Consider the following 9,941-nt stretch of genomic DNA (forward strand, 5'->3'; position numbering starts at 1 on the left):
CCAGCGACCTTCCAGCTTGTAGCAAAGTGCCTCAACCTACTACGCTACCGCATGCCCCCCCCCTTATATATATATGCCTTCTGTTAATTTCAAGCGTGTTCAGAAAAAGAAATTGACTTGTCGTGCTATGTGACTAATCACCTCGACAAGTAAAGAGTGGCAGATGGCATAAATAGTGGATATGATATTCTCGCACTGGTAACTGTGAAGGGCGCTATCTTCTGGTATGTAGCTTCAGAGGAGCACACTGGCTCCATCTTCATGTTTCAAGAATAAACCAAGCAAGTAGCTAGCAGGTAGGCGGCTTCTCCGAAAAGCCGGTGAACTGCTGCTGATCTACACGCCCATTGATCCAAGAAGGCGGCAGTCTTCAATGCTACATGGCTTCATATTCAATGGGGAAATGTCTTTCATCGTCTTGCAGTCTCTCCACCTGGTAATGTTTCAATATCTTCCTTAAAAATGTTAACATCTTCTTCCCTGATATGGTGGACATCATTGCTTTTGGTTTATAAACCCCTTCATTAAAGCAATATGTGCTGCCTCATAGATACTGGTCTTCTCTCTCGAAACGTCTGCAGAGTAATTGTGCCAGTATACTTGGAACAGCAAGGATGTTATTCCCTAAACATACATGAGTTAAATCTATGTTAATTTTAATTAACTTCTTCCTCAAACGTCCATATCTGTTCATTATTCACTCTAATCCCATCTTTTGACATTGCAATTTGAGTTACTGAAAGTGTCATTAAATAACCTACGAATATGGAAATGCACTATTTTCTTCTGACATTTTTAAGAAGACTAATCAATATAATTATAATATTCTTGATAATTACGTGGTTGAACTATAGAAAACAGGTATATGATACAGAATTTATTTGGTTAAAAAGCATTAGGGTGGCAGCTTGAGGTTAAAATACATTTAAAGGAAAAAGGTTTGTAAAGGAAATCATATGAACCAGCCGAGGAATTTCCTTCCTACTTGTCTGCAGAAAATTGGGGTACTTATTTCTTGCCGAATTACCTCACTATCTGTACGGGCACTAATTTCTGACAGATAAACGCTTAATACTATGAAGATGGTGATTAGGGACGCGCCATAGCTCAAGTGAATAGTCGCTGGCTTCCCACCACTGCTGCCCGGGTTCAAACCCGGGACTGGTCAAGTGGGATTTGTGGTGGACAAAGTGGTGCTGAGGTAGGTTTTCTCCGTGTACTTAGGTTTCCCCTGCCAATCATCATTCCACCTAATTCTCCATCATCATAACCACCCGGGGCAGGCACAATAGGCCAATCAGTGGCCGCCGTGCCGAGTGGACCCAACTGGACTCCACCCCCCACTATGCGAATTAGAAACAAAAGGTGAAGGTTAATGTCACAACATTGATATTCGCTTTGTTACAGCCATTGGTCAGAATGCTGGGTATAAATGAGTTCCTACCAAATGGCAAACTCACGAGCTCCATACTCGGTTACGTGTGCTCCGATGGGTCCATCATACAACAGGTGTGCAGCACGGCGCTCTTCGCCCTCTGTGGATACAATCCGCAGGAACTGAACACGGTGAGCTGCGCTTCACAATTAGTGGACTTCGCTAAGTTCCCGCTCATACTAAGGAGAACTAATGCCCTCAAACGGCTATTTTAATTAAGTATTTCTTACTTTTCCTCAGACTTTCATGAATAATGCTTAAAATAAGCAGCTTCCCGTCATATCCCTTCTGATCTATCATGCAACATACCACTAGACGCCACAGAATATAAGTCATTAAACTAACCGCTTAACAAATCTCTGAATTCACACTTCCATTTGTATGCACACCCTGTTATTATTGACAAAGTTATATACGAGTGCAATAGGTCCACATAGACGGCGCGGCATGACATGTTCATTAATTAAAGCCATTGATTCTTAATTCACAGTTAATCAAAATTACAGGATCACTGAGAAGACCAAAGGCTCTGCAAAAGTAAAAATGTCCTGTGCTTAATTAAATATATCCCATGTAACGATGACGTATTGGGAAGAGCAGGAATAACTCCATCATTCTTGATCTCACCACTAGACGGATGTGAGCGGTCAGCTTCATACCCCGGCCGCTCTATCCCCTGGAAAGAACCCCTTTATCCATTAGATATGCGACTGGATGAGCCCCAAAGCCGGTTCGGACGCTGTAGAAAAGAAAAACAATTCTCGCTCTGCCGGGAATCGAACCCCGACCATCACGCCCATAGTCGGTTCGGCTACCATCTCTCCTACTTGCACTCTTTTTAAAATATGTTAGTTGTTGCAAGTTTTGACATAATTCAAGTAATCTGTTACAGACGCTACTGCCAGTGTTGATGTCACACGCTCCGGCAGGATCTTCCGCTAAATCATTCTTGCATTACGCGCAAGATATGAATTCAGGTACGCTATTTAGCCATGTTCACTACCTGAGCCACACGAAATCTTAAACACTACAATATTATAAACTGTGAGTCTATTATCCTTATGTTCTGTATCAGGATCCTTCCGACATTGGGACTATGGATATATCAGGAACTTGTTCCGCTACGGGCAACTGTCACCCCCGGAGTACAACCTCTCAGCCATTACTGCGCCTGTCCGACTACTATACAGTGACAATGACTGGTTCGCTGATCCAAGGGTAGGTATTTTAAGTAAATAGAAATATTTTCAGCGTCGGACTAATGAAAACAAAGTAGGCCAACATGCAATCCTCATATTTCGTACAATAAGCATAATACAAGAGAAGACAATATAGAGTGGAACATCGAATTTCGAACACAATCCTTTCTAGGAGACGGTAAAAGTAAAGCTATCCCTGTAACAGGCCGTGGAGGTCCATACGGTTGTGAGACGTTGAGGATCGCACATTATCTAGACAATCGGCTCAAAGATGGCGGAAAGTTTGTCAACATTATGCGCCGGCCGCGCTTTACTCCGCAGGAAAATTATTTATTGTAGGAGACGGTTCGACTTTAAAATTGTTCGACTTTCGAGTTAAATTTTCCCATTTGAAATAACGTAAATTGCATTAATCCATTCCAGATCCCCAACATTTATCAATTATGAAACAGTTTAAGTGCGTATTTCAAAAGATCACATTGGTAAATAATGATAGAACAAGTATATTTAATTTCAATAATTGAATGTACATATATATACATAAAAATATTGTACAATAATCAATCAATAATAATAGCATGAGGGATACTACTCTTCACTGGAAAGTGAATTACCCTTCTTTCATCTGGAAACCTCTAGTCCAGAGTTGCGCCCCATTAACATTGCCATCACTTGATTTCTCTTTGGAGGGAAACAAAAACAGGCATTGCCTTGAATTCCTTATTGACCCCTTCAGGGATGTGTGAATGTTTGCATGTGTGTAGGCATGCGCAAAATATAGTTTGGTCTATACACACACAGAACCTATCGTGTGTATCTCCGGATAGCAATGAAGATCCTGCTATCTTGCGACAAAACGCCCAATTTGAAAGCCAACGACATATGTATTGTAACGTGTTTTACCTACTGAAGACGCCGTTCGGATTGTTATTTGGGTTTATTAACCAATTACAGGTCGTAACTACAAGTACTTATGACACTCTTGCTGATTTACAAAATTTACCCCCACTACACACTAATCTTGTATAGCTCCCTTGTTATAAATAAGAGAAAACTACTGAAGGTAGAGTGAAGGGATTAGTGTGTAGTGGGGGTAAGTTGTGTAAGTCAGCTTGGGTGTAGTAGTTACGAACTGTAAGTGGTTAATAAACCCAAGTAACAATCCGAACGGCGCCTTCAGTAGGCAAAACACGTTACAGTATATTCATTAGCGATGTTGCGTTATGGGCTAAAAGTACGCTTTGCTCTCAGATAATATTTTCCAAATTTAGTACAGAGTTGCAGCCCATGAAATCCGACACAGCGTAATATGGTGGGCAGTAACCACCTCTATACGATGGTATAATCAAATAGACCACACTCTACAATAATTCCACAAAAACCAGGAATTTCATTTAATACGGAACACCAGAACTCTTTCGAATTTCATCACAATAGTTATAATAAACCATATCTATGTATATCACAGAATAATTTTAGAGCGGACAGAATTCACAGCCTTGTGAGTCAAGGCATGTGCGTCATAGGGGTACAGTCTTTTGCTTTAGACTAATTTCTGGAAATTTTGTACTACTAAAAGTTGTATGAGGTTCCTTGAAAGAGAACTTCGTAGAAATCGAATTTGCGTCATGTTACAAGCCGGAAGGTCGCGGGTTCAAATACCGATGAGGTCATTGGATTTTTTTCAATTGACCTAATCCTTCCGGCCGCACTAGGCCCTGGGGTTTACTCAGCCTCTAACAGAAATGAGCGCCAGGAATTAATTAAATGATTTTCCTGGGGAGTGAAGCGCGGCGGGCGCGTAAGGCTGACAACCTTACCGCCATCTTTGAACCGATTGTCTGGAAAATGTGGGAGCCTCAACGTCTCACAACCCTATGGGCCTTCACGGCCTGTTACAGGGATAGCTTTACTTACTTTTTACTTTTATCAGGTACTTAGGCATCACGTAATTTGAAAGTTTAAATAACTACATTTGTGTGATTATACATAAAATAAAAGTAAGGCTTTAAAATTAAAATTCATGGATCGTATGGTCATTCTTCTGTGTGTTTTGTGTCATATTTATGAATCGGATCACCTTCATCTTCAGCATAGATGACGATAAATGTCGTGGAGGCTTTCATGTTGTCATTTCTTTGTTTAATTTCCTCGGTCTCGCTAAAGTAATTTTTAAAACTATTACTTACAAGTACTGTAACGGATTTGCTCAAAACGTTTCTAAGCAAATGCTTGGTAAACACGGTCAACGTGCAAAAATGGGAGATGTGTCTTAGTAGACGAATGTTATTGTGCGTTGCTAGACAACAGCGCACCAAACAAGACGCTGGCTAGGAATCGCGTTACTTGTTCTCTGTGTGGTCTTCCGTCTGCAACAGTAGAACTGTAGATTCTGTGGGTGGTGTGTGCGGGCTCTATATAACGAAGTTTACAGAATAACACCAGCTGTTCAGTTCAGTTCAATTTTCGGTAGGAGACAACCACAGGAAGTTCGTAGTTGAAGAAGACCTATGTAGACTTAACGGGTTAATTGATGACTTTGTGTGTTATAATTATAGTAATCATGAAAGTGTTATTATTATTTGTAATTACAACTAGTGGAGATCCAATAAATCGACTCACCGATCAAAACCCACAGTATTCATAGCCTATAACAACTCAAATTTTCCTCATATTTTTAACAAGGTTTCTGCATTCATAGGACTCTCTTACCACGGCTTTAGAACACGAGAATAATGTATTCATTTAATATCAAATAATAATAATTCCATGAAGAATATAGTATCGTAATCATTCAAACTTGGATTTCAGGATGTTTACAAACTGAACCAAAGTCTGGGTAATTCTGTGGGTGAATATCGCATTCCACTGGACTCGTTCAATCACCTCGACTTCGTGTGGGCCATTCACGTGAAGACTTTAGTCAACGATGAAGTTATCAGTTTCCTGGAGAATTATTAAACGTAAAGAGTAACCATAATAAAATAGTGACATTATATTTCCTGCTTCTCCTTCATCATATAAACTTGTTGATTATTTGTAAGTTTTGAGGTTTTCACGGCGATGACAATGAAGAAAGTCGTCTTCTGGGTTTAGGCACCGTGTATTCTTCGTTTTGGCCGACGTTTCGGAGGAACGTAGCGCCTCCATCTTCAGAGCAGTTGCTACTGCTCTCCGCAGCCATTCAACTGCTCTGAAGATGGAGGCGCTACGTTCCTCCGAAACGTCGGCCAAAACGAAGAATACACGGTGCCTAAACCCAGAAGACGACTTTCTTCATTGTTGATTATTTGTTGATAATTATTAAGAGGTATTACTAATGCAATGCATCTTTGTTATTTACGTTAGGATAATAAATAATGAATAGGCATAATACCGTGCTTTGTTCTTATGAAAATGAATTTTCTTGAGCATAATATCACTTCAAATTGGCCTACCTTATACCTGACCATTGCAATTCAAAATATTCAAGGATATATATCACCGTCAGTAGACACAGTAACAGACGTTAATTACTGCCGTTGTCAAATGCTCTTCAAGACCATGACGTGAGTGATGCAGGTGTTGCAATTTCGTCTGTTTTATTTAATGTGATATGGTAGCAGAAATCCCGGAATAATGGAATCAGAAGAAATTGTCCGATGGTAGCTAACGGCTCAGTAAACACGCATCGTGGCAATGGATAAGCACGCTACAGTAGAGTTGGAAACGATGTTTTCTATGCGGTCCGTGCCGAGGCTATATATAAAAAGGTCATCGGAAAAACGTCATGAGTTGCGGCCATGAGTTACATGCGATCTAGCCACCATTAAGAGAGGACGTGAGCACGGAAGCACAGGAGTATCCATTGTTGATAGCCGTTAGCAGACAACGGCTGGTAAACATATGGAAGACGTTATGTGTGCTGCAGTACAGTGATCTGCAGTGTGTGTAGAACAGTGAAATTTTTAGTTACATGAAGTTGCGAGGTATAACTGTTCAATAAATCCAATTATCAACCCAAACCCCATGTCTAACACTAACACGTCACAATATAATACAAAATAATAATAATAATAATAATAATAATAATAATAATTCAATTATGAGACTTTATTAGGCTAGTCTGTACATATAGCTACAGAATTTCTGTAATCACTTGGGCTAGTTAAGGGATATATTCGATTACGCATTTATAAAATATAATAAATAATAACACGCATTTACCTGCATAATAATTCATGTCAGTATATGACTTATTTGATCTACTTCATAACCTCGATTCGAGCTCAGAAGGACAGATCAGGAAATCCTCTCATGGTCTCTGTTGCCCTGGAGGTCATCCGGACTTTCTATCTCTTGCTGTGTTTACTGACGCGATAATTATAACAACATTTCTTAAAACTTGAATAATGAGAGAGGCCTCTGTGCCCAAGATAGCATGTGCTCCACATTCAAATCATGTACAGGGCTACTATAAGTGATTCATTCGTTTTTAAGACGCTATATTTTCCAAAGCATTACACGTACAGATATGATTCATATATAAAAATAACCGTAACTCGCCAAGTTTTCTTCACACTCTATAAATGTTCTATGTATGCCCTTTGGGTCACATGATACACGTCCAGGCGGTAGTCGATCTCGTTCCACACATTTTGTAGCATCATCCTGTCAATGGTCATCAGTGCAGCATCGATGTGTTCCCTCAGCTCTACGAGTGTTTTTGGCAGTGGGGGTACGTAAACACGATCCTTGATGTACCCTCAAAGGAAGAAGTCACAAGGCGTTAGATTAGGTGATCTGGGGGGCCAAGTGAACAGAGCTGCATCATCCTCACCGACACGCCCAATCCAGTGATGCCGAAGTTCATTGCTTCGGTAGCGACGAACATTGCCGATACCGCCACAAAATGCTTTGTTTACATGGCGGTTCTTTTCCGTACTCTCTTTTGAATGCGCGTTGCACTGCTATAACAGACGAACATCTCGCATATTCCAACAAACAAAAACTCTTTTCTTGCTTTGTCGCCATTTTGTAAAGGCACTGAACTCGTGTTGCCAACTGGTGCAAGTAATACAAACATGGTGAGTTTACGGTTATTTTTATATATGAATCATATTTATATGTCTAATACTTTGGAAAATATAGCGTTTTAAAAACGGATGAAGAATTTATAGTATCCCTGTACTTCGCACGGTCATGCCGTATCTCAACCACACGCAGTAGATAGCTTCTGGCCATCTGCAAAGTCTCATTGTGTTAGGTCTACCAGAACCTGCCCCTGCGGCTTGTCATCCAGTCACTGCTAGAAAAGTGGTCCAGTTGGCAATAGTCGAGGAGGATGAGATGGACAGGGCATGTAGCACGAATGAGGAGAAGCTGAATACATATATGATTTTGGCTGGAAAGATACCACTAGGAAGACAAAGTAGTAGGTGGATGGATAATATTAAAATGAAGAAAACAGTCTTCTGAGATGTGGCGCCGTGTAGATATTGCATTAACCGACGTTTATCCGAAACGTCATAGTCACCGCCGTGAAACCCTCAAATCTTACAATATGGATACAATACAAATATGGATTTTAGAGGGAGAGGATTGGGATTTAAGGGCTGTATTGATCTGGATGAGGACACGGACTAGTGGATGGCTCTTATGGACACAATAGTGAACCTTCAGTTTCATAAAATTTTGGGAAGTTCTTGAGTAAATGCACAAATTTGCGCCTTCTAAAGAAGGGCTGATCTGCAAGGAGTTGTTAGTTAATAACAAAATATTTCTCAGCTTGTCCCGCACTGTAGCCCACAGGATGGGGATTTATACGACACGTTCCTGAAGTACGTATTTTTTTAATTGTACATTTTTATAAATGTTGGTAACTGTCCCACCCAATTTACATGTATGCCTTTGACTCAACCTTAGGGAGAAGGTTATATTTTGCATAATTACAGTTAATATTCTGTATGCAAAGGAGTTTTTCTGCACTTGAGAGTTGTGATATAACAAATATTATCCCAACACACAAGGAATCCGGAAATATGAACTTGATTTTCCTTTAGAAGAAAACTGTTGAAACTTGATTGTGGGCCTTTGCAGCACTTTAATCTTATTTCAGAACGATTTGAAAATACATTGAATTAATAGATAAAACACATTCTCTGATGTGTACAAAATTCGAAGTCAAATTTATGTTACAAAAGACGGTCAGTTGGCCTGTCTGTCTTGCTGTCAAAAACCCATCTGGAGCCCAAGACAAGATCTTTGTTACAGTCAGAGAGTTTCGGGTGTTTTGATGTGGGACGCCCTCTCTGACGAGAGGCTGGGTCTGTTGTTTACAATTTCTGCTGGGCCTCGGCAGGGCAGTCATTCTCGGGTCTGAGTCCCGAGGGACTCATGGCCATAATTGCTGTCTCAGATTTGAGACTCCCCAAACCTGGAGGGCCAGGTCCTCGTATTTATATCCTCCAAGGACAGTGTATCTCAGTTATACCCCAAGGCACTGGGTTCCCCATTCGTCGCTTCCTATGATTCGCGGGGCTATGGTGGAGGTATTCGGACCCGCCTCCACGGGGAGTAGACTCTGACTTCTGTTCTCCAGTGTGGTGTCACGTATTCGTTGTTGCGGAAACTTGTTTACTTTGCCCTTGCCTAGTAGCAGATGCTTCTCTTTTTAAACTATACTTTCATCGTGCCAAAATTTTATTTTTTTTCTATCTTTCAACAATAACATATCCTGCAGAAAATGATCCTTTTCATGGTCACGGAGGTACTTGAAAATTACCATAGTATGTTCAGTTTTGTACAAATTATGTTGCAGTTCACCGAGTCTCGCCGTCGCGGAACAATGTAAAATTATACACCGGTCACGGTAGCCGAGCGGTCTAAGGCATTACTGTCTTCGCTCGCTCGGAAACCGGGATCGTGGGTTCGAATCCCACTCAGGGTATGGATGTTTAGTTTGTGTGTGTGTACGTTTTTCTGTGTTTGTCTACAGGTAGAGGCCTTGCGACGAGCAGATCACCCGCTCAAGGAGTCCTACCGTATGTCTAAGATCTAGAAAAACCGAAGTGAACGGAGAAGTTCATGGAGGTAGGCCTAGGCCCACTGGGGCTGTAGTGCCAAGGAAAGAAAAATAATAATGCACTCTTGTTTTATAATCGTAAATAGCATTTGCGAATTTCTGCTGTAAAGATTGCAAAATCAATTAATAGATTTACTTATTAATATTTTTACATCGAGAGACCCTACTTTCTTAACGGTCTGTCTCTAATGAAGAGCAGAATACTGATGCGTCTTACCATTTTCAAAATACATACATACATACA

General features: G+C 40.6%; 1 protein-coding gene across 1 annotated transcript in view; it reads left to right on the top strand.

Moving 5' to 3' along the window:
* LOC111867754 (lipase 3) overlaps positions 1-5,632 on the top strand; it is a 19,926-nt gene extending 14,294 nt beyond the window's left edge. The window contains exons 6-9 of the mRNA XM_023857886.1: positions 1,408-1,566; positions 2,328-2,412; positions 2,511-2,653; positions 5,446-5,632. Of these exons, the coding sequence (XP_023713654.1) occupies positions 1,408-1,566; positions 2,328-2,412; positions 2,511-2,653; positions 5,446-5,595 (537 nt within the window). The 3' untranslated portion in view covers positions 5,596-5,632. The remainder of the gene's footprint in view (positions 1-1,407; positions 1,567-2,327; positions 2,413-2,510; positions 2,654-5,445) is intronic.
* The last annotated feature ends 4,309 nt before the right edge of the window (positions 5,633-9,941 follow it).

The sequence above is a fragment of the Cryptotermes secundus genome, unplaced genomic scaffold, assembly GCF_002891405.2.
Source record: "Cryptotermes secundus unplaced genomic scaffold, Csec_1.0 scaffold116, whole genome shotgun sequence".
NCBI classification, from domain to species: Eukaryota; Metazoa; Arthropoda; class Insecta; order Blattodea; family Kalotermitidae; genus Cryptotermes; species Cryptotermes secundus.